At 43.7% G+C, this 25,434-nt stretch overlaps 1 protein-coding gene across 1 annotated transcript in view; it reads left to right on the plus strand.

The window, feature by feature from the left end:
• Nucleotides 1-3,308: 3,308 nt before the first annotated feature.
• Nucleotides 3,309-25,434, plus strand: part of CIB2 (calcium and integrin binding family member 2) — a 45,873-nt gene continuing 23,747 nt past the window's right edge. The window contains exons 1-5 of the mRNA XM_027901578.1: nt 3,309-3,741; nt 10,317-10,351; nt 17,418-17,529; nt 23,171-23,318; nt 23,451-23,646. Of these exons, the coding sequence (XP_027757379.1) occupies nt 3,691-3,741; nt 10,317-10,351; nt 17,418-17,529; nt 23,171-23,318; nt 23,451-23,646 (542 nt within the window). The 5' untranslated portion in view covers nt 3,309-3,690. The remainder of the gene's footprint in view (nt 3,742-10,316; nt 10,352-17,417; nt 17,530-23,170; nt 23,319-23,450; nt 23,647-25,434) is intronic.

Consider the following 25,434-nt stretch of genomic DNA (forward strand, 5'->3'; position numbering starts at 1 on the left):
CAGGTTTTGGTAATAGTTATCAGATTAATTCCAGCCTTTCCATTTACTCAGCTCTGTCCTGGCTGTGCTTAAAAGCAAAGGACTGTACATTCTGTTCTCCCTTGTGAGTAGGAGTTCTCAGAACTGATATTTGACAGTAGACAGAATTTGTAGTCTCCATTTTCTGGGAATTACTTGCCCTTTTTTTTTTTTTTATTTCACAAGACACCAGAGGTATTCACACCTTTCCCTCTGTTCATGTTTCGTCTTGGTTTTGATAGTGCTTTGAACTGAGAATTGTCACTCTGGGGGGCAATTTTTCCCACTTATTTTCGATACCTATCCATCTGTGTCTCCTGGGTTTTACCACAGTAAGGCTACAGTAATAAACCATGGAGAGTGTCTGGTTTGAATCTGTCCTGAGAAGGGCTGAACAACACAGTAATAAACCCATCAGGAGTTATTTTACATAAAAAAATGACACCTGTGTAGAGGTAGCAGTCCTGTCTTTCCTAGTGATCCCTATATTGAGACTCCCCATGAGGAAATTAATTCTATTAAATTTAGTCTGCTTAGGAAACCACTGTTTTTCTGTTTTTTTCATTATTTTGTCCCTGAGGCAAGACACTATCTTGTGCAAAGCACCTTAAAAAAAAAAAGGATCATTTCTACTTATTATGGATAAATTAGGCCTAATGAAATGCAGTCAGAAACCTCCCTCTTCGAACATAGTGAATTTTTTTAAGATAGGTGGGATCATAAACCCAACAAATTTTCACACAAACTTTTCCTTTGTCTGTTTTCTTTGGCATTAAAAACTCTCCTGAAGAGTTCTGCTCATCAGAGCAAATGCAGTTTAATCAGACAGTTGGCACTTTCACCAGTTTGAGGGACGTGAATTTTGCATCTTCCTCAAGCTGTTTATTCTTCTCTTCCAGGGTAGCACTTGCAGACACATTTATGGGGTCTGAGCATCCTCCCATCCATCATGTGTTGGAAAAATCAATTTTTTATCCACTGCAGCAGCATCAAACTCTCATTTTCCACTTATTTTAGGATTTTATAACTGTGTATTTCCAGTTCATTTTTTATTTATAGCTTGCAATAACTATTAAATAAGAGGCAAGTTGGGACAGTTGGTGTGGCTTATTGCAGTGATAATGTTTTGTAGCCCCGGAGCATCCTTATTTAAGGGATTTTTTGAGCTCCACGGCACCTGTAGTAGGTGAACATTATTACTCCTGCTTTATCTGTAAGCAGATAGAACTGTGAGTAGCTTTCAAGTAAATAAAACAAGCCCCAAAGACCCAACAGCAGCATTAGTGGAGGACAAAACTTCTCCCTCACACCCCTCGATGGTTCAAACTCCGTGGGGGTCCTGTCATGAGCAGGTCAAGTGCTGTCTGTTCACAGCAGCCTGATCTTCCTCTGGGGGAGGAAAAGCTTCCCTACTTACAGCCTAAAATCACTTGTTTTGGCAAACAGTTCAAAGAAACTGAAATATGGCGAGGCGTGGTGGTTCTGATGGCATTTCAGGTCAGTTCTTGTATTGATTTGTGGCACCAACATGCTGGGGTAAGCATTGCTTAACAGCCAGCTAATCTTTGGTAAATATGAACTGATAGGAGAAGTGAAGAAGAGTAAACTGGAAGGCTCTCTGAACTTTCACATGCACAGACAAATAGTAGTGAAAAAGACTTTGGGCATTATGGATGCCTTTAAATTTTACCCAATTAGTATGGCAAGATAATCATGTGTTGAAATATGGTTACCACTGTAGCAGGCTTGGGAAGAGCTGGCTGGTATAGTGGAACCCTCCACAGTCAGTATCTGAATCCTCTTTTTAATTAGATTTGCTAATAAAAAAGACTCTTGAGATTATGGAATTTGAGAAACAGTTTATTTTCAGTCCATCCACTCAGTGAGTGCTGTTCCCTTGGTAAGCTGAGTCTTTCTTTTAAAACAAGGAAGGCTTTTGGCCATACTGGTTTCCCTGCATATTTTCTCTCCAGTATTATAAAACCGAAGCATTTCTAATATGGATGAGAAAGCGGAGGAGCACTTTTAATAATTAGAAATACTATATTCTGAAATATTTTTGGTTTTTTTTTACATTCTGACTTAACCTGTGGAGAACCTTCTGGAGCATAATGAGAATCTATTGGTAGAATCCATTTCTTTGACTGTCACAGTTCTGATGTTTGCTTTACCACTGCTAAGCCTTGTTGCCCATGTTCTTATCCCAAGGCGTTTATTTTGTATTTATGGTAATACCCTGTGGTGCTGTAGCTGAGGGCAGTGCTGGTTTGCAGCTCCTCAAACCTGCATTCCAAATGTTATCATTTGAATAAGCCCTCTCCTAGAGCTTGTGCGGTTCAGCACTTTGTACAACGTTTTTACTACACATCCAACACACTCCATAGGATATTTTTACTATGCATACGATATATTTACTTTCAGTATTACTGTTAAATGTTTGTTCTTTGTTGTCATTTGCCAAGGTAAAGTGAACTCCTGTGACCCAACCCTGTTATCGGGTGAGGATCATTAGAAGCTGTAGGGGAAAGCACAAGGCAATTCTGCGAGTGGTTTCATTAACCTAATAATGACCGCTGGCACAGCTGTAAATAACGAATGCACGAGTTTTACCCTCTCCTGTTCCTTTGTGCGTGAGTGGAAAGTGAACTCACAACAGGTGGTTGCCATCCTTTCTCACTCAGCCTCCCTCCTGCTGTTGCTAAAAGTGTTTATCCTTCTGCAGCTGTTCGATAATGCGATTTTGTTGCAGTTTATTCATGTTGTCTGGCTGCTTCTCAGAGATGCTCTTTATTTATTTTTTTTTTTTTTAATTTTCCCGGAAACAGTGTCGTGGTGAACTAAACCAGCACGCCGGGAGCCCTCTGCTGGCACTGCGTGCTTTTGCTTTAGGCTGCGGTCGCATTCCTTCCTTCTTCCTTCCCAGCTGTGCTCGCTTCAGCCTAAGGAATTAGATTAGCGCGTTAAACTACTTTAATCGTGCTGCTTTTTACTTATTATTATTATTATTTTACCGTGAGAAGGAGCACTCTCATTCACCGTACGCGGGAGCGTGGCGGTGCAGACAGGGGCACTGACCGTGTCACCTGCTGATGTCGCGGGGGTGCCGTGGGCACCGTGAGCGCCCCCGCGGGAGGGCAGCGGCAGGAGCTGCGCTCTGCCGGCGCCTTTCCCAGCTCCCAGCCCTGCTCCGTGCTTTGTGTCTGTCCAACACGACTGCGCTGCCGAGCTGCTGACGCACAGCCCGCTCCCAAAACCTGGAGGTGCCGGCGGGAGCGTCCTGCCATCCCGGACGGACACCCCGAGGCACCAGAGAGCCGCTCTCCGCCGGTACCTCCCGCTCGGCTTTGGGCTCAGAAAAGCCCCGTGTGCCTCTCAGAACAGCACCTGGAAAAGGGGGGACGTTGGCATCGCTGGCTTTGCGCGACACCTGCCTGTGATTTTACACTCTGGTTTCCTGGCACGCTCCGGTCGAGCCTCCGCAAAGATTTCCCGGCGCTGCGTCCTTCCCCCTCCCCGGGCGGGTGCGGGCACGGGCACAGCCAGTTCGATGCGGGCTCTGGGATTTTTTCAGCGCTCTCACGGACTGTACGTGCTCTAAATGCCTACAATACAGAGGAATCCGCCTGCTCCTGATGGGATGCATCTGCAGAGAGGAAGAATTCCTCATTTAAGATGGGTAATAAGCAAACGATATTTACTGATGAACAGCTAGACGCCTACCAGGTAAGATATCTTGGCTTGCATTAGGGGATGGAAAGGAGTAATCTTCATGTGATTCTGATTTGGGTTTCTGGTTGGTTTGAGGAGTGGTTTTTCTTTGCCAATGTGATTGAAAACTTCCTTTGTTACCTGCGTGCACACATTTCTCTCATTTCCTTGCAGCAACTGTACCGGTGTTCTAAGGCTGGGTTGTTAGATAAAGATAGTTTAATTCTCTCTCTGTGTACCGGGAAATGCCTGGACTAGGAAGCAGGACAAAGGTTGTGATGAGCCTGACAAAGTGCAGCAATAACCTCTCTTTCTCCCCCCCTATGCCTCTGCTAACAATAGAGAGGAAAGGAGAAAAAAAAAAAGGTCTTGTCTAAATTCTCTTCTCCTAAAGATAAGTCATAGAAATATGCTAATGTAAGCCCAGAACAGGGATTGTGATGCTTGCACCCACTCCTGGATGGCAGTTTTTTACCTTCAGAGAAGTGTTGCATTTTATATCAGGAGATAACTTGGTACTTCTCTATTTACTCGCGTTGCATCAACTGATTTTTAATAGGGTAAAAAATAATTCCCGCTTTCCAGTCGTGTTTCAGCACACTGCAAACCTTCCTGAAATGGATTGCAGGAAGCCCTCTGCACAATGAGCACCTTGAACAAGTTTCTGAGCAGCCAGCGAGGTGCTGCATGGAGTAGGAATGTGCTGAAGGAGGCAGCTGACTCCTTGCTAAGAGATGCAGCCAGGGCTCTGTTCTTCTACACAAAGTGACAAACACAGAATTAACAGTGCAGGAAATCAAGACTCAGTTTATCTTGTGGTAACCAAAGGGACAGATGGAGTCATAACAATTATTTACTGTCAGGATCTCTGATTCAAGCCCTTGAAGTGGAAACTTGTTATTTTAGTTACTAATTGTATTTCAAGTTACTGCTAAGGTGGACTTTTCACAGGTGGAAATGTTTATCCACAGAGTCAGGCTGGGGGTACATGCTCAAATGTTTTGAACCATTATCCCATGCTGAAAATAAGGCATCAATTAAATGCTTTTAGAAATACCTCACCCTTTTCTTGTCATGGCAGGGCATGTGAAAATGGACCTTCTCTGATTTCCACGTTGTCACACCAGCAGCCTGTCACTGTGACATATTAGTCTAAGTTAATGCTCTTAAAAGTCCAGGACCCAAACAGGTTTTTTCACGTCCCTGCTGGACAAGCAAGAGGGAAATCAAAGATCTCTGGAGCACCAGTGCCTGTCCTCCTCCCAACAACAAACGTGAACACAGAACAGAGCACAACTGCAGTGAACCAAAACAAAAACCCAAATGCGATTAATGTTATCTTCTTGACATAAACTGGCAAATGCAAGAGCTGAAATGTCATCCCTAATTCCTTGCTCTTGATGCAGAAATGGCCTCTGTCTAATGGCTTTGGCAGCCCCTGCCTTTCCTAATGCTGGTTAATTGATCTCGAAGCCTGGCAGGACTTGGGCCCTCTGCACTGAGGCACCTTTGGGATTTCTCAGTTCCAGGCAGACTTTAGTTCGTTACTGTAGTCCCAGAGAATTTTGGAGTAGGAATATCACTTGGTTTGTGTGCTAAATAACGAGTTCCAGGACAGCCACTGACCTGCAGCATTTGCCAGGAAGGAAAGTTTTGCCTCGTGCTCTGAAGAATCAGAAAAGAGTCTTATTTTGGTGGTGATTTGCTCTGATCCATTAATTTTGCATCATTGCTGTGTCTTTTAAACCCAGAGATCCTGGGCTGACTGCTGTAACCCCCCCCCATCTCCCCCAGAGCTCCTGCCTCTCTAAGGCATCCTGGGGGAGAGTTGGCACTCAGATGGAGTTTGTTATCTTCCCTGCCTTGTTCCCACTTGGGCAATTCCCTCAGGACAGAGAAGGGGACAGTGGTTCTATAATTTTTTTAATGCAGGTTTTCGTGTCCTGAGCCAGCAGCTGAGTTAGCAGGGCCTCTGAACGCTGGACCAAAGTGAGACTCTGTGTCCCACAGGCCCCTCTGGTGTCACATCTGCACCCCAGAGTACAGGAGGGCATCTCCACGTGACTTGCTTTTTAAATGGACCGCTGATTCCTCTCTGGTTTTTCCCCAAGGCAATTTCTTGTGAATTTGTGTGTCTGGGAGTTAGTGCTGTATCCCTTGCAATAATCCCCAGGGGCACAGTGTTCATATCTCAGCAGGGCAGAAGCAAAAGAATCAACTCAATCCTTTATGTAAAATATGGTTGGGTTTTTTTTTTTCTTTAACCTCACTCACGATTTCTTTATTTAAACATATTTCTGGACATTGTCTTACCTGGTTGTAGCTTCTGCTGGTTTTGTCTTTGGCACCAATTGCTTTGAGTCTATAGCACCAAAATGCTACTTTGGTAAGGAAATGTTAATAATTTTTTAAAAATTCAGTGTGTTTCATGTGTAGGAGACACTAGGAGATGGAAAAGTGAGAAGCTCATGTGCTTAAAGTAGATTAAAATCAAGTATGAGTGACTTTGGCTTTAGGGAGTAAAGATGGAGCTGCAGAAAAATCACCTGCTTGAAGAGCAAGCATACATAAACCTCAGGTCATGAACATGATATCAATGAGCTAAAATAACCTTATGTGATTTATCTAGAACTTTGTGAAATGCCTGTTTATACAATTTTTTTGGGGCATGTAAACTGTCACATTGTAGAGCCACTTTTTGGCAGAACCTTTACACTGAGCTGAGATCTGGTCCCTCCCAGGATGACCTCAGTGTTTTTAATGGACAGGTCTCTTCATTCAGACTGGTGGTGGGTAACCAGTTGAAACTGTTTGTAAAAGAGACACTATAATATTGAACCTTTCAGCTTTTTTTTTTTTTTTAATTCCAAAGAGGCAGAGGCAGATTAAAGAAAACAGTAAATCTCCTAACGCCTTGTCACATCACCTGCTGTTAAGATCATATCACCTGTTATTAAAATAGTGTTCTAGTTGGCAGCTCTTTACATTTTCATGAGATTAGTGAAATGTTTTGGAAGTGAGGCTCTTGCTGGCACTGCTTTCCTGGTGGAGATTCACCTCATTTAAAAACCTGGCCCTGTAAGAAAATGAATTCTACTGGGCACTTCTGATTCTTGTGCCCTCAGAATATTTGGCTGCTCTGGGTTTCTGGGTGTGGTTTTTTGTTTGGGTTTTTTTTTTTGTGTGTGTGTATTGGGGTTTTGTTTGTTAATGGTGGTTTTTTTTTTTTTTTTTTTTTTTTTTTTTTTTTTTTTTTTTTTTTTTTTTTTTTTTTTTTGTCTTGGCTGTTTGTTTTTTTTTAATATATAAAATGCAAAATATAACCAGGCTCTGGTTAGGGAAAAGATAAGCATTGATATGCAAGAAAGATGCATTTCACTGGGGAAAAAAAAAAAGACATTTTCAAATTAAGGTTTTAAAAGCTGCCTACAGATTTTGGAGGTCAATTATCATTGAGAACAACGATTTGTAGTTGTTCATTAATGGTATTATTTACTCTGCATTATTTAATACAAACTTAAGTGCCCTGGCAGTCTTAAATGAAATATAGGACCGTGAAAGAATTACTTCTCCTTTTACACAAGAATTTGGCTATTCCAGAGCTCACTTTTATCCTTTTATTAAAACTGAAGCCGAAGTGGGATTGAACTGTATTTCCAGCTGAAACGAGTTAGGTTCTGATCTGTCAAAAATGCCATTTGTAAAGTGAAACTAGGTCAGCGATTTGATTTAAAACCCATGCTTGGTTTGATCAGGGGCTTGGGAGATGAACCCTTTGCAAACAGCATTTTTGGCCATCGATAAAACATCCGATCTGCAAGTTCATTTGCCTCTCTGCAGTCCCAGAGTTCTGATTGCTGCGTGAGGTGATGTTCTGTGAATGGTGTGCTGATGAAATGATCCGTGTGCACAGAACGGAACGTCGCTGGTGACTGGAAAACCGAAGCCTCTGGAATCATTTCCTTGCAATATTACCTTGGACAATGCTGCAGCATTTCTCGAGAGCTGCTGGCTCCGCTCTGTGGATCTCATCTGTCCTGCCCTAAGGGTACCATCCAACCCTCCACTAGCCATTGGTCTGCATCATCTGTAGTTTCCTGGCTTTTGTCTGAGGCTGCTTTTTGAAATTTGGACTGATTTTTTTTTTTGGACCGATTTATATTATTTTCTTGTTTATAAAACTTCCCAGTGAAGCTGCTGCTGGCTCAGGGTAAACCTGCCCTTCTGAAATTCTCCACACAAAGGGCAGAATATACATACATTGTCTCAGAGGAGAGAGAAATTTAATGGACGTGAGAACTCCTGTTTCACAGCAGCTTCACATATTTGAGCATTTCTGTTCTTTCACTCTGTTCATGTCTCCAGTTTTTCTTCTGTAGAGAAGAAAACACAGGTACATGTGAAATAATATATATACACATACAGAAATGTGTGTGTATGTGAAATGAGTTTTATTTCAGACTCTGCCCTCTCTGAAGGGGTGCTGACCTTCCATTCACCAAACTCTCCTGCCATTCACAGGCTGCCCTCAGGAGCTGGCATCCTCTCCCACAGGGCAGCTGTTCCTGGAGCCATCCCTCACGTGTGTGGACACTTGGCAGAGGGTTCATAATCAGCACAGTTCTCTCTCTCTCTCTCACTGTTTTTTGTTCAGATCGCTGCAGGACTTGATAAAAAGCAGAACAGACCTAGGAACTGGCAGTAAAATCTGGAGCAAAGGTAGCAGGACCACCTATTTCAATCTGTCCTGCCCTAAACCTGCCTTCACCTGACACAGGAAATAAAAGAACAAAACTATCAGCACGTGCCTTCTGTTCTATAAAACCATTTGGGAGAGCAGAGACCACTGACCCTTCCCTGCAAGCAAAGTTGCAGGAAGTCCCAACACCAGCCCTGGAACCTAAATCACCTGCCTCTGCTCTCTGCAAAGCGTTCTGAGAGCAGTTAGGCCACCTAAATGCTAAATCTGAGGATCAACTCCCATTATCCAAGTGAATTATCTTCTAGAAATCAACGGGAAACCTTCTGTTTGCTCGCTTTTACTGTCTTTGCTAGATGTGAGGTGGTAAATTGCAGATTTAAGTGGTATCTTACCTCCAAAAAGCAGCGCTGATCCCGTGTCAGACTTTAATTCCCTTGAGGAACATACACTAGAAAAGAAAAGCAGTGATTCTCAGGAGCCTTTCTTGCCAGAAATGTTGAATTGATAAGGATCATGAAAGCTCTGGTGATGTTTACTTGGTCAGTAATTAGTTTGGGCTTTTCTAGCAGGACTCCCAGTGGCTTTAATGTCCAGACAGAACAGACTGTCTGCTTTTTATGTTCAAAAACAACTCGAATAATCCTCAAAACAGCACATGTGTTCCATGATAACTTTGATCTTCCTTCCAGCCAAAGTTTATCACGTGCATAAATGGTAAATGCTTTCCAGGACCCACCTCACCTTTCCTTGGGAGAGAGGGAATTGAACATGTTAACTATTTACTGTCCATCCTTGCGTGTTTTCTGTATGAATGAAGCAGCCAGCAGAAAATTGGATGATTCACCTCCGTGCTTCTTTGGCCAAAAGTCTTTAATTAAATTGGAATTAAATTGCTTTACTTCCAGCAACTATAAAATGTAATTATGTTATTTAGTCTTTTTTTTCCATCTTGAGTTTTAATCCAACTTAGGGCTGTGCTCCCCCCAAAAAAAAGGGAAAAAAAAATGAGTCCTGCTCCTCTTTCTATTATTATCAATTGATACTTGGTTTATCTTCATCTCTTGGTTTTCAGTATGAGTGGCTTAGTTTATATTAGTAAAAATTTTGTTTGATTAAAAAATAGGCAGCCACTGGTGTTTGTTGTCAATGAGAGGAGGCAACTCAGCTTAAAATAAAATATTAAGAAAATGTGGACTGTCAGCAACACTCCCAGGGTGCTTCCCTGTGCCTGGAACAGGAATCTGCCTGTGAGACAGGGGGATAATCAGCAAGAATGTTGTGTTTTGGTGCTTGTTCCCTATCTGTACACCCTCAGGAGCTCCCTCTGAAACCAGAAGTTGCACACTCTGAGTTTATGAATGATGATGTCAACTGGTTATCAAGTATTTCATCGCCATCAGCACTCCTGGTTTTGGGTGCAGGGCAGAATTTCCCTTAAATATTTATTAGATGAGATAGTGGATGTTAGGGGATATTCCTGTTAATGGCATGGGACTGATTATTTATGTTTCCTCACAGCACCTGAAGTTGGAATTTGTTATTTATAGTTTTCTAGATCCACTTATGGAATATTTTCGGCCTCTACCCCCATTTTTGGGTTTAATTTTGTTTCTGGCCTGGTCGTTCCCCACTGGAGAAGTATTTCAACAAGTTGTTTGTTGGTTTGGTTTTTTTCTTTTGGAGTTTCCCATTACAATATTTTTTTTACTGGCTTGTCCTTAGGATGTTTCAGTTATTTTACAGCACATTTGGGCTTTCTGAGTCCAAACTCGGTCGTACACAAACGGCATCTTTCATGCTTTTCTGTCACATCTGAGTTTCCTCCCGGAAGGTTGGAAAAGCAATTCAATATTTGTGTAGTACAATGACACGTTTTGTTTTTTGACAGGACTGCACCTTCTTCACTCGGAAGGAAATCCTTCGGTAAGTAAATCGTATTCAACTTCTCCTTCGGGGCTCAATCTTTTCATCTGACTCGGGAGGAAAGCAAAGAAATGCTATTATTTTGCCCCAGGATCTGGGGCACTGGCACACAGATCCTGCCCTCTCACTACCCACGTCGTTTTTTGCCCCAGGGGAGGGGGAGAATAAATCTGGGCTGTGCACCCAGACCTAGGAACTCTTTAATTTTTCGGGGTCTCAAACTTGAAAAGCTTCTCAGGCACGAGAAACTTGGTTTTCATCGACGCTGGGAACAGCTTTGGGATCCAAAGCAGAGTGGTCTCTATTTTGTTGTTGGAAAAGCAGAGGTGGGTGTTGCAGCTCATTTCTTACATGGCCTGTCCTCGTTGCTCCTGGAGAAATGTCTTAAAAATCAACAAGTTTGTTCTTTCTAACAGGGCTGCCTTGATGCAGCTTCTGAAAGAGGTTTGTTTGGATTGGATAAAACTGAAAAAAATTGCTTTTTTTTTTCCTAAAATGTTATTTGAACTCAGATTTGTCAAAGCTTTATCAACAGCCAATTACTTGCATTTGTGTTCCTGTGAGGGGAAATGATTATTAATTAAGATTTTGACACATAAGGTTCTCTTTGTCCCTTAGAATAACTGATCTGTTCTGAGAATTGGGGGTGAAGTGATTTATAAACTGTGATTCTGGCTCGTCCTGCTCTTAGGAGTTGTTTCTTTTTCTCCTGTGGCATGATCTCTAAGGAAATATTGGAGTCAACCTGAAAAAATAATTGACTTCCAGTGCAGAAAGCAAAAGGGACTTATTTTGGTACACGTACACCTAAAATACATCTAGAGAAAAATTTCTGGACATGTAAGAAGGGTAAAACACGTGCGGTACAGGCCCAATTTTTAAAGAATGTGACATAAAAAGGGGCCATTTTTATAGTAAAACTGGAACATTGGTGGGGGGAGGACGGACTCAGAACTGTAAAATGCTGATAAAAGGAAGGAAATAAGGAATCAGACATCATCACTGAGGTGGTGATTGGGAAACTGCTCAGTCTGAATAAGCAAAAATAAGCAAATAATTTTCCAGATTTTTTTTTAATCTGGAAAGCATTTTCAAGCTGTAACTTTGTACCATCGTGTGCAGCCGAGAAAATACAGAGCATGTACTTGGGAACACATTGCAGATGTCAAGAGCAGCTATTCCAAAGTAATGAAATCAGAAAATCGCTGTGTGGCAGGCAGACAGGGAGTTACACTATGGCAAAATCTGCTGTTCACTTCCCTGCCCTGTCCCTGGTCAGTGTAAGCACCTCTGACAAGTTATCACCACTGTAATCAGTCTGCGTTACCCCCCACTGGATATTTTTGTGCCTTTTTTAAGTCTGAGGACAATTGTTTCCCTTGTCTTGTCAGTTTAGGTGGAATACAAATGACTGCCTAAGGAACAGAGTGGAATCCAGAGGTGTCTGAGGAGAAGTTTTACTGAATGGGAATAAAATGGCCCATGATCCCCTAGTTAATTAGCACTTAGTGATTTAGCGTATCCCTGTCTCGGTGAAGAGGGGGCTGGGAGTTGATTTATGCGCTGTTTGCCACTCCCAGGTGGGGGATTAAGGAAGAGCAGGACCAGCTCCTTTCAGGCTGAGCTGAATCTCTTGTGCAGTTCAGTGAGATGATCCAGCAGGGAGTGACCTCACCAAAACAACAACAACAACAACAACCAGCCCTGTCTGGCTCACCATCCATTTGCTGGTGAGGAAGAGGTGCAGCTGTGTAGGTGGGGAGGAGGGGGATTAATGAGGCAGCTTCCATTTAGATTGATTTAAAGTGATGTGAACCAGCACGGGATTGCAATTAGGTGAAACGGGCTAAGTGTTTTTATCTGTCCCTGCAGGGAAAGCAGCCCATCAAAAACCCAACCAGCAGTCAATCTATTTTCTGCTGGTTTAATAAGCTGACTCAGCTCTCTGAGGGATCAGGGGAGTGCCAAAGTTGGCACAAGAGCCAGAGCCAGCAAATGGAGCTGCAGATGAGGAGAGCAAGGCTTGGCAAACCCCTCCAGTGAGGTGTTGGGTTGACTCACACACTGACCTCAGGGTGCAAGACTTTGGTGTCAGCATCAACCTGAGTCAACAAAAACACAGGCTGTGGTCAGAGGGGTTGAGGCCACGTTCTCCTGATTGGTAACCTGAGTGCAGATAGTCTGGAAATTATTAGAGAATAACAGAATTTACAAAGTTTAGGTGAAGAAAGAATTAACATGGAATAGAGAAAATGGATCTAGGAAAAGAATAAAGTTAGACTGTGCCTGGTGGAAGAGAAGGAGAGAATCCAGGGGTCGCTCTTGATGTTTGACAGGCATTGTTTATAGAATGTGGAACTTCCATTCCAGTCAGCAGCGCTGGGACCTCAGGAGAAACAAACTGCCCACTTTTGGGCATCACCAGTCCAAAAAGATTTGTTGTGCTGGAAAACATCCTGTAGACAGAAACATGGGCAAGGAGAAAAAAGGCTGGAAAAACCACTTTATTCATAGCAATGAATCTCTTGGTGTAACGTGCCTCTCCTGTGATTGATTGTAAATGGCAACAAATGGTCGAGCCGTCTCTTAAAAGGCAGCGTTTCTGTTCCTCAGGTCCGTAAATCTGATTTTCCAGCAGACAAGCTTTTACTCCAGCAGTAATGGTTGTGTGCTGGCCAGCCCATCTGTCCCTGCTCCCCCAGCACAATTTGGCAGATACCCAGGCACTCAAGTGCGGGTGTTCTCGGGTGTCTGTCCCGGCCAAAAAAGCCCCAAAACTTGTAAATTAAAGTTGTTTCCCTTGAGAAGTGACTGAGCTGAGCTGGCCAGCTGCCAGGGGAGCATGGCACTGCCTGGCTGAGCTGGGCACCCTCTGGGAACTCAGCACACCTTTGAACCTCCCTGGAGAAGACAATTCCTTAATTCTTCTCTTCCGTTCTCGTCCCTGCCCGTTCCTTGGCGTGTTTGTGACGGGTGGAAGGTGAGGTGGAGAAGAGCCCTTTGAGCCAATCCAGCCACGTGCTGGATTTTAAATCTGAAACCTGCCTGAGACTTCAGCAGTGAATTCCTCTAATTGCTGGAAAACTTTCCTTTTAAGGCAGCAGGAGCAGCAAAGTGCTGGCTCCAAACTCCCTGTGGAGCATGTTGATGTGCAGATGGAGGGAGGGGTCAGGACACAGCTCCTGGTTTTCTTTTTAAAAGTTTGGGCATCAGAGGCAGGAAGGGGAAATTCCCACAATTTGGGGAAAAAAAACAAACCCTGCTGGCCAAAAGAATATAGTTTGAGGGAAGTCTTGGGAATGTTCCTGAGTTTTAGGGAAGAAACTACCTACAGGAGGGACGTACACCCTGAGGCTGCTGTTGATCTGCTGTCTGAGCATAAAGAAGCCCTTTTTTCTTTTTTTTTTTTTATTTTTCCTTCTTCCTGTGAGAGTGACCAAGCACAGGAACAGGCTGCCCAGAGAGGTGGTGGAGTCTCCATCCTTGGAGATGCTCCAAAGCCATCGGGACGTGGGCCTGGGCCTGCTGGGAGGGGGTTTGGACCGGAGGAGCTCCAGAACTGCCTCACAACCTCCATCATTCTGTGATTCTTTGAATCACCAGCAGAAGAGAGGCCTGGGAGGAGGGTTTTGAGTGGTGCTTCAAGGAAAGAAAACCATTATAAACTGCTGTTATCCATATTTACTGTGCATCGTGGAGTTCTGGGAACAGCAGAGTATGCTTATTGAAAGTCAAAGTATGACTAGATATTTTAGAATAAATATAGTATTATAAATTATAATTATATTATCATAAATATATTCTTCAAAATTGCCAACATAATTTCTTTTTCATTTTACTGCAGATGATTTGGGAGGATATTTATCTGGTATTCTGTTGAATTAATTCGTGCTGCTTCATTTTGCGTTGCAGAGATGAATAAACACTAGACACGTTAACTAAAATCTAGCAGAAAGCTCATCTCTCCACCTTGTCTCACCCTGTTATGCTGCCCTTTCTATAAATCTGATTTCTCTGTCCAGTTATTGTGTTTTATTGAGATAATGAACTGGGAAGCATAAAAGGGACAAAGCGTATCAGGAAGAGAATTCCTTCACTTCACAGCGTTTAGGAAACCATCCCTGAGTGTGACTCACAGGATCTGTGGTGGTGCACAACACTGCAGGCTGTGCTGATGGATTGCAGACAGGCAGGAGGGTTATGGGTGTAAATAACCCCGATGTCTACTGAGCTTTATTTACACTGATCAGAAATGTGCTGTTTCTTTGCCAAAAGCTAAGGACTCACCTGCTGGAACAGAAGTTACTCGAGGACACAGGAGTGTTGCTGGTGTTGCTGGTGTTTTTCAACCTGTTTTCTACACAATCCAGCATTTGATACACTGGAAATCCAGTTTGAAGAGAGTTCCTCGTGTCCCTGAAGAACCTCCCAGCATAAAGAGCGGGAGAAGGTGTTCCTGCTTTTTGTTGGTCAGTGGGTCAGGGGGGGGTTTTGTTTGCTTTTATGTCTTATTTTAAAGGATGATGGAGCGAGTGCAACACACACACACGGGTGAGGCTGTTCCAAGCAGAGCTGCAGGATCCTTGCAGGCAAAAGCTGAGAGGGAGAGTGTTTTATTGCTGTGATTTGGTTTGCAGGAGTCAGATCACAGCCACTTCCTCCAGACTCGTTTGGATGCTTTAGTGGGAAGTGCACTCAGGTGGAGAGCTCTTACACCGACAGATCTTTGATTTGGTGAATTAATGGAAGAGTTAGCTGGGAGGAAAACAGGATGTCAGAGCTGCAATCAGATGTGCTGCTGATTACTTGCCCATTTCTGTGGGTTTTGGGTTAGAGTGATGCTGCTTGCTCTGGAGGTATTGCTTCCGAATTTCTGCCTTAATTGGGTGAGCATCATAAGAAGCTTTTTCCATCAAAATAATACTGGGTACATAATACAGATCACCTTGAGCCACAGTGGTGACACTGAAGTGCTTTTTTGTGTAATAATTACTTTTTACTTACCATCTCAGCACTCAGTCTCTGTTGTTGTCACTATTGGTGCAAGTAGAAATGGAACTACCTTTTTTTTTTTTTTTTCTTTTTAACAAACATGAGGTTTAAGAGCTATTACTGACAACTGTAGAAATTCCATACCTCGCATTTCAGGTTGATACAACCAGCTTAGAAAAGTAGGAAACACATTCCAGCCCCTTTCCTCTCTCTTCCCAAGGAGAAGATGCCCAGCCAGGGGTAGGGTCGTGCCAACGCTGAGTGATTTATTTTCTTGAAGACCAGAACACCATTTCAGGACTCCAGCTCTTTCAAGACAAGCTAATCCTTAGATGGGGATTGGATTGGAAAGGTTTGCTTTCTTTCAAGTGCTTTTAAGCTGGTTTTGCTGGTGTGTTCCGAGGTGTCCTTGGAGCTGCTGTTCACAGGGGAAATGGCTGCTGCATCTTGAATTACCCAGCATTTCTGCCGTGTCAGGGGGAGCTGTGGTGAGCAGCTGAGATGTGCTCAGATCGGTGGATATCTGATTTCCTGGGGGGCACAAAATGTTGCTGTGCAGTGGGAAGGGCTGAGTTTCCTGAGATCCAGAGAAAAGGCGTTTCTGGCCTTGGGTTCACGTGTTCTGTGGGGCACTTCATGATGGTGAGAGGAGAGATTATTTCCTCCTGGCTTTTGAAATGATTTACCCTCGTGAATCTGAAATGGCTCAGCTGGTGTGGGGCTGACTGCAGCTAAAGCTGGAAAGATGGAAGGGTTGGGGAGGCATTACTGGTTTCTGTTCTGCTCTTTAAAACATGATCATCTTTATTTGTAATTTTTAGTACACCGAGTGAGCAGGCAGGAATTTCTGCTAAAGGGCAAATAAATCACAAAATCCAGCTTTTTAATATACACAAGAAGTACCTGTTGCCTCCTGAGAGACCAGGATACTCTGTGTTGGTACATAAGACATGGCAAAGTGGCCACTTTCTGACCCAAGAAGTTTATGAATCAGGTGTCAGGATTACATTTTACAGGACCTGATGTTTTCTGGGAACAGCAAATATTACTCGAATCTGTAAAATTAAAAAAAGCAGCAGAATTAAATCCAACACTTGAATTGCTTCCACACAGGTAATGCTTTACTTACCAGGCCATTTCTGCCTGGAGTTTGTTTGAGAGCACAACATTTGAGATCAGTTGGTGGGTTTGAATAGGACACCCACTGCTCTTGAAGTGTTTCTATTCCTCGTTTGAGTGAGCACCCCAGTGACAACAAATGTGCCAAGATAGTTTTTAAATTTACATCCTGCCTGATTTGAGGTTTTCTTTACACAGGGCTGTTTTCTCTCATTTTTTGGGCTGTGTTTTTGCACTCAGTCACTGGAATATTTGGACACAGCTAATAAAGGGTGGGATTAACACCTGATAATTTACTTCCATTAGTGATTTGAAGTAATGCTGTAGAAGCATTTGTGCTGTCTTTGCCCAGTTTGTGCATAAGACTGAGACAGTTTTATAATCTACTGACAGTCAGATTCCAAGTATTTAGAAACATTGGTATTTCATGACCTTTGACTGTTTTTTTCCCAGCTCTCTTCCAAAACTAAGCTTGACTGTATTAGCACAGCAAGCGAGCTCCAGAGAGCAAAACTAGGTTTGTGAATGCTGGACTGGCACCTCTCTGTAAAAACATTGGTTTATTGCCTGTAAAATATCCTGGTTTAGGAAACAGCTGAGCCAAGAGTGGCACAAAACTGTGAGACACAGTGAAGTGGAAATGCTCTGTGTGCTGGTGTCAGCCAGGGCTGGGCTTGTAGAAGTGAATCTGTGCTGTTAGTGAGGCACAGAGAGGGAAGGGGCTGTTTCCATTCAGAAGGAATTCAAGAATCTCCCAGGGAATCTACTTGGATGTTGTTTGGCTTTGAAATCCTTCGAGCTGTTGAACAACAGCTCCTTGCTTAGTGGATCAGAGCCCTCTTTTTGCAGAAAGCTGGGAATTTGGTGGGCTCAGACTCGTGCAGATTTGTGTCTGCATGAGTGGCACTGGTTGGTTGGGGTTGGTTACTGATTGTTTGTTTCTGTTTATTTGTAGGTTGCACGGCCGCTACTACGAAATGGCCCCCAACGTTGTGCCCATGGACTACACAAAGGACCCAGACGTCAAACTACCTATGCAGCTGATAATTAACATGCCTGAGCTCAAGGTATCCCCTCTGACTGCCTCCAGACTGTGTCTCATGTAGCTCATCTGCCAAGGCAGGCTGATAGCCCGAAGCAACGTGGTGTTCTGAGCTCTTCCTGCCACTGTTCAAGGGCAAAACCAGCCCCAGAAGCTGGAAAGGGTTTGGGTGGATGCCTCTCTAGCAGGGCTGGTTGGGGTAGATGTTGGTAGGAAATTAATGGGAAATGAAGTCAAATGTAGCAGTTTCTGCCCCTTTGTGTGGACCAACCCCCAGAGGAGCCAGTGGGGTTTCTGTGGGAAGAGCTGATCAGAAATCAGAAGTTCTTTTCTCAGTGTGCTGATTGGAAATTTCCCAGAGGTGTGCAGAACACCGCTGATAAAAAGGAAAGGTTTTCCCCTTTTTTTTTCAGCTGCCTGAGCACAGTTGGGAGCTTTCCTTTTTCGTGGGGACATAACATGATAGTTGGTGGATTTACAGTCCACGTGACTGCACGTGAGAGAAGCAGTGGCCATAAAGCAATCAGTGAAAAAAACACGTGGGGCACTCTTTGTTTTGATTCTTGTATCGGTTCAACCATTTAATATGGTTTTAACGGGACAAATACAGATTTTTAGCAGTTATTTTTTTCAACAGTTCGTAGAATTATGTTGTGTTTGGTCTCGTGGTCTATTTTTTAATTAGTTGATGTCTTTACTATAATGTGGAAACAACTCTTGGTTCAGTCTGATAGCTGCATGAAACATTCTGAAGCTTTTTAAGAAAAACAATCCCCTAAAAACCTTGTAATTAGTGACCTTCCACTAGATTTTAATGATTTAGAAACTTCATTATTGCTGTACTTTCCCCCCCCCAAATATCTGACACTTTACAAGCAGAAATCCAGCTGGGGAGGAGGAGAAGTCAACATGGAGAGAAAAACTTCCTTAGAGAATTCCCTGTGGGAAAGGGATCATAATCCATCCTCTGGCACCACATCCTGTGATCTTCTCCAGCCCTGCTTTAGGGGATGTCTCCAGGGTCATGGAACTTGACTTGATGAAAAGAGCAGGACAAATTCAGTGGTTTATATATTTTATTTATATGTTTATTTATATATTTATATTTATAGATTTCATTTTCGAAGCACTCTGGGTGCAATAACTTCTCGTACACCAAATAAAAAACATCTCTGACCTCTGCAACTTGGCCAGGCTGCCCAACACAAATCGTTCCGGTGTTTGCTTTCTTTGGGTGGTTTTCATCCAGGTGAAGCCAAAGCCAATCTTAAAATAGAAATAAATGAACGAAATGTCTATTGAATGGTAATAAAATTAGTGCTAATTTCACTGCACCTGGCTTTTTTCATATACACATTACATTTCTGGTTACTGGCAACGTTGAGCTCAATACCACTGCAGGTTCTGACAAATGGACAGAATCAATAATGCACTTTCCTAAATTAGATTCTGCTACTGTAAAGAAAAATCTTTACCTCCTGCATTAAGGTTTCCAGCCTGGATTTTTGTGTTTCTTAAAAAAAAACCCCAAAAAATAATAATAATAAAAAAATAATGCTGCTGGTCACTCCCTTTAATTGGGAATGAATTATTCACTAACTCCCGCCTCTTAAAAGTTGAAAGTTGGGACAAGAAAGAGAGAAAGAAAGAAGGGAGAGATCCTTTAAGTGGATTAGTTCTACCATTCCAGTGAGGTGTACAGAGCTGCTCCCCTCCATCAGTGGCACTGCAGCCTCTGCTCTCCAGCTCTGACAGTCTTGCTCTCACAGCCTTTGCTCAGGGAAGCAGTTTGGGTTTCTGCAGGGGTTTCCTAAGCCGTGCAGAGAAGTTTTGGTGACGTTAATACAATCATATGCACATAAAAACCACGTTATTGATTTTGAGGGAGAAGAAAATGAAGGAAAAAAAAAACCCCCAAGAAACTTGCTTTTATCTGCTCCAGGGATAATTTGCTGTTGCTTGTGATGCTTCCTTTCCAAAATGCCAGTCTTTCCTGTGGAGCTCTGGTAATGAACGATTTTGCCATTTTTATACTAATGTTTGTCTGGTAACGTCTCTATTTTTATTTTTTTTCAATTATTTTTTAGAATAACTCCTGACATTTGAGACAGGTTAGCTTTTGATCAGTTCTGAACAAGTCCTCACTAAGACATCCAAAGGGATCCTGACTTCCAGCAGTCTGCCAGGCAGACTGATTTGAGCATTTAAATATATTAAATATATTCCCTGAAGTCAGTGGGGACTTTGGCTCAAACACAGAGGGGAAGATCATCATTGTCGTTTAACGAGGCAAGTTTCTAGTTTTAAAAGGCTTCTTTTTTTGTTGTTGTTTTTTAAGGGAAAGCGATCTAGGAAGGAACAGGATCATTTTCCCCTTTCCCTTCCCCCCTGGCTTTTCCTTTAAAGATGATGGAACCCTAATCTGTGCTCTTTAGAGGGGAGGTAATGAAATTACAGAAAGGATGTGAAAAGTTATCTGGGAGGGTAAGCTAATACTTTCCATTGTGTAAGCCACAGATACACTGCCCCAAGACACATCATCTGAGAAAGTTAAGGGGAAGAAATCAATAGGAGGAAAGATTTTATTTGTCATTTAGGTTTTAGAGATCCATTTGGCCAAGAGTTACTTAAGAATGCTTAGACCCATTTAATTCTTTCTTAACTCAGCTGTGTTTTCCAAGATCTCTGAGGTGCCAAATGGAGAACTCATCTCATGCACCTGCAAAATGTTTCCTGGGTGAGTGAGAGCCTGCCTGGCATTTCTGATGTGCCAGGTTTGATATTCCCAGCTGATAGGGGGATTTGCATCCCTGGGCTCCCTGTTTGTTACCCAATGCTGCCTCTAAGATGTCACTTCACAACTGTTACCCTTGGTTCTCCTCAGGTTTGTTCCAAAGGCAGCTACGTAGTATTTCAGAAATTAAAAAATAATTAGCGACGTGTTTCAGCACCTGCTCTGATGTTTGGCCTTCTCAAATATTAAACATTTTAACAATACACCATTTTTGGGTGCCTTTAGGAAGAAAGGGGGCCTTTTCATATATTTCAGCCCAAATGAACCCCACTTTGGCTTGTTAATGAACTGGCAGTTGGAGACAATAGAAGCAATTGTGTGCATTCCCCAGACAGGGCTCTGTGTTTATCACCAGCAGGTCCATGTGTATTCCCCAGACAGGGATCTGTGTTTATCCCTGACAGATCCATGTGCATCCCACAGACAGGCACATCTCCAGGCACTTTAAGCTCAGCAGCACCCACAGTTGCCCACCTGCTGTACCTGCACGTGACATATCCATTTACAGTGGGGTTCTCTCAGCCATCTGGCAAGTTCTGGGGTGTTGTTTTTCATTCTGAGACCCTTCAGAGATGTGACCCTGCTGCTTTTTGAGGCTGCTGGCTTTTTGTTTCCAGGGATCCCTCCTTTCTCCTCTCTTTGGCCTGGGTTTGCCTTCACCTGAACAGTGAGCTCATTCATCTGCTCCCTCAGAAATCCGTGGGCAGGGTCCCTGTTGTGGAATTCCTTCAGCCAGGGAACCCTGCAGGAGAATCTGTAGTGTTGGCTCCTTCAGTGGGCTGTCAATTGAGCCTGGGGCTCTGTGCTCCATCCTTCACCTGTCCACTAAAACAGCCTCGTTCCTGGCCACTGTCACAGCCAGACAGACTGCACAGATCTTGGTGTTTCGTGGTGAATCAAATCCAACTTTTCCCCCAGCACTGCCAAGGCCACCACTAAACATGTGCCCAAGTGCCACAGCCACAGGGCTTTTAAATATCTCCAGGAATGGGGACTCAGTGACTTCCCTGGGCAGCCTCTTCCAGGCCTTGACAACCTTTTGGATGCAATTTTTCCTAAGAAATAATTGAAACCTCCCCTGGGGCAATTTGGGGCCATGTCCTCATGTCCTGCTGCTGGTTCCTGGGAGCAGAGCCTGACCCAGCCCAGCTCCCCCCTCCTGTCAGGGATTGCAGAGCCAGAAGGTCCCCCCTGAGCCTCCTTTTCTCCAGGCTGAGCCCCCCCAGCTCCTCCTGCTGCTCCTTCCCAGCTCCATTCCCTTCCCTGGACACATTCCAACCCCTCCATGTCTTTCTGGTAGCGAGGAGCCCAAAACTGACCGTGGGATTCAAATCCTGTCCCAGGGAATTCTGCTTGCAGTGTCTGTTCCTCAGCTCTCACTCCCCCTGAGGGGACTGGCACTCACATTTACGTGGTTTGTCAGTAGGTGAATATTGGCCTTGTAGCAAACTCCAACTCATCTCCACCATGGAAGCAATCCTGGGTGCAAACTGCAAGACCAAAGTCATCTCATTTGGCTGGTTGGTGTATCCCACCATTACCTGCAGACCTGCTGGAATCAGGTGTGCTCTGTGAGGACGTGAATGGCCACCAAATCTCTTCAGCAGCTCTGCTTTTTACCTGCTGCTTCCATCTCTTTAATCTCCACAGTTGTGCTGAAAATGTGCCCTGCTGATGCATCTGTTCTGTGTGTGAATTATCAAGAGAGAATTCGAGTTAACTGAAAAATAAGATTTTCCTGGTCACTTGCCTCTGGTTTATGAAATTTCATTTAAAATAATTGGATGGTTTCTGAACACCTGTTAGGTAATTAAACTTAGAGGAAAAAAGCTTCTGAGCTTTCCCAGTCCTTCTTTTAAAGCCAAACAAAATAATGCTGCATGCACATTAAGAATATGAAGCATGATGTGCCACCACTGAAGCTGTTTACATTTCTAGAAGATCAATATGTTGATTGGTGTCTTGGCTTCTGCAGATCTGTAGAGCAGCTTTGATCAGATTCAACTGAACTGAGGTGATTTTATAGATGTAGTTTTACAGATACAGCTACAAATTAATTTGGGGGTTTTATAAAGCTGCGACAGAGATGTTGCTTTGATACTGTAAAAACATTTGGTTTGGACTTGGTTGGGAGTTTTAAAGCAGCTTTTCTTGTGCTTGCTTGTGTGTTTGTGGGTTTAGAATATTGTCTCGCTCGTGGGTGCAGGAAAGGATCTCGGGATCATCTCCTGTGGAGATTAAATTGCATTTCAATATCTCTGGAGTTCAGTCAGTCCAGCCACAGGTTGGACATCCATGGTATCAGTGCCAATGAAAGGCTTTTCTACAAGATTCTGCCGAGATGTGACTGCATCCTTAATGACTGATGGTTCTGCATCAGCCAGGGGTGGAGTGCAGGCACTGTTTTTTGAGGTGGTTTCACAAACACTGTTTGTTCTTCCAGCCTTCACTCAGGAGGCCCCTGTTTGCTTCCTTGGCTTTCTCCCTTGCTCTCTTGTTTCCATCCCCTCCTGCCAGCCCCTGTTTTTCTGTGCCAGCTGTCACCACCTGCCCGTGTCGCTCTGACACCCTGGCAGGAGCCTCTTACCCCAAAAACCACCTCAGGCTCTTTGCACCTCCCCTGTAACGTTTATAAAGCACTGGAGGAACCAGATGGGCACCAGTTTGGAGAGAAAGAACCTGGGCAAGAGGTACAATGCAGACACTTCCTGCAAAAGCATACAGATGTCAATTTTTGGATGCATTTTGGGAGGAAAAGTTGCCTTCAAAGAGCCGGCCATGGAATTGAGTATTCATTATCAGGGAGTATTTCAGCAGTTTTTTAATCTTTCAAACGCTAATATATAAATATATGTGGGTTTTTTTGCCCCAGGAGAATCCCTTCAAAGAAAGGATTGTGTCATCTTTCTCAGAGGATGGAGAGGGCAGCCTCAGCTTCAACGACTTCGTGGACATGTTCTCCGTGCTCAGTGAAATGGCTCCCAGAGAGCTCAAAGCAATTTACGCCTTTAAAATCTACGGTACCGCCTGGGGGGGGGGATGCTTGGGGGGGGGGGGGGGGGGGGGGGGGGGGGGGGGGGGGGGGGGGGGGGGGGGGGAGGGAACGATTGTGAGAGCTGTCGGTGACCTTTTTGATTCTTTTTCTGGTGCAGATTTTAACACAGATAACTTCATTTGTAAAGCAGACCTGGAGCAGACCCTGAATAAGCTGACGAGGGAGGAGCTGACGGCCGAGGAGATCACCCTGGTGTGTGAGAAGGTGATAGAAGAGGCTGACATGGATGGGGATGGCAAACTGGGCTTCGCAGATTTTGAGAACATGATTTCCAAAGCACCAGACTTCCTCAGGTACCGTTTTAAGCCTCTTGCGTACTTTCAGGTGGTTTTTTAGGATGCGTGGTGCAATGCAAGAAGTGTCAGGCATGAATATTTTACTGCAGAACCCCCTCGAGGATGACCTAACTCAGGTTATTTTTCTAAACTATGTTCCTATTCTCTGCTCAGTGACTTCTTTGTGGGTTCTTCAGGATAATATTTTGATTATTCTAAGCTCAAATTCGTATTTTTCTTAAGCCTGTAGCAAGAATCCCTGCCTAGAATTGTGTGTAAATATTGTCTACGTGTTACAAATATACATGGAAAAACATTGTCTTTTCTGCTGAGCAGGTGGGAGCATCTTTAATGCTGATGGTTTTTTAAGAACTTTTAAGTGTCCTGCAGAACACAGAACAGTTTATTGCTTCCATAAATGAAATTTCTGAGGGAGGACATTAAAGCAAAGTGATCAGTAAAGCACAAGCACGTGATTCCCGTGAATCCTGAGGAACATCAGCTTCTTGAGAGGAGACACTGCACATCAGGCATTCCCTGACTAATCAAGTGTTTTACAGACTCCCTTTTAGAAACATTTAGAAATATTTCATCATTATGATGAGGTGAGGCCCAGGAGGTGTTCTGGTGTTTTGTTTGCATACATTTCCAGCTAAGAGAAAACATTTTCTTGGTTGTGCTGCTGGGGTCAGGTGGAGTTTCCTTTATTAGTCCAAAGGCTGCTCTGCACCTGCAGATCTGGTGGAGGAGCTGAAGGCAGAGCTGCAGAGTCAGCAGGAGCTGCAGGTTGAGGAGTCTCCTGTGCCATGACTGACTTTCCTGCTGTGTTGTGGAGCCTGGCAAACTGCTGACTGAGAACTCCAAGGTGAGGATGTTGTGCATCCTCAGCCATTTCCTGAGGAAGTGGCAGAGAGGAGCATTTGCTGGTGCAGCCGCCGGGATGACTGTCATAATTATTCTGCTTTCCCAAGTTGGGGATGTTGTGGGAAGATGAGGGAATGAACTGAGTGCTGGGTATTCAACAGGGCAAGATGATGAGCAACAAGAGGCCTTGTTGTAGATTAGGCAGGAGAAAGCAGAGTGCCAATGAAACCAAAGGGCCAGGCTACCAAGGGTTGGAACACTGAGCATCCAGTTGCTCAGTTTAAACACAGGTCCTTGGATCCATGTTCATGACATGGAGATCTCCATGTTTTCAAGGTGTCTCCTGCCTGTTCAGGATGGTGCTGTGCATATTTAAGGCAGATATTTTTCGTCCTTGGCTTCAAGAGAAATCTTAACTTGCCTCTTCTTTCAGGCTCAGGAGATCAGCTGAGTCCCAGGATTCATCTGGGAAGTCCTCAAGCTGAAGAGCTCCTGATGACATAAAGAAGGATTTCCTTCCAAATCCCAGCCAAAACTCTGGCCAGGCAGTTTCCATGTGGACAGCAGCTTCTATTTGGATGGCAGTATAAAGAAAACAATCCCTTAGCTGGAAATACCTGTAAAGAAAGTATTTAGAATCCTCTCGAGATGCTGATGTTTCTCAGGGTACATCAACGTGGTTTTTAACCTTTGGAGCTTTATTGCAAAATGAAAATATAATAGAAAAATGTCTCAGAGCTGAGAAGGGAATGTGTAGCTTCTCTGATCTGGTTTCTGATCCATCCAGAATTAAAAGCTCAGGAAAAGAAGGTGACACTGTTATCCAAACCAATCTGTATGGAAGGCTTGATACCTCTGCCTTATTGTGGTTTACTGTTCACTTTGCCTATTAAAGTGGGGTTTTTTTCCAGGATATTCTTAGTCATATTTTTCCTGTGTGCA

The sequence above is a fragment of the Empidonax traillii genome, unplaced genomic scaffold (assembly GCF_003031625.1).
Source record: "Empidonax traillii isolate 1590-97213 ecotype Southwest subspecies unplaced genomic scaffold, ASM303162v1 scaffold800:size294262, whole genome shotgun sequence".
Taxonomy (NCBI): domain Eukaryota; kingdom Metazoa; phylum Chordata; class Aves; order Passeriformes; family Tyrannidae; genus Empidonax; species Empidonax traillii.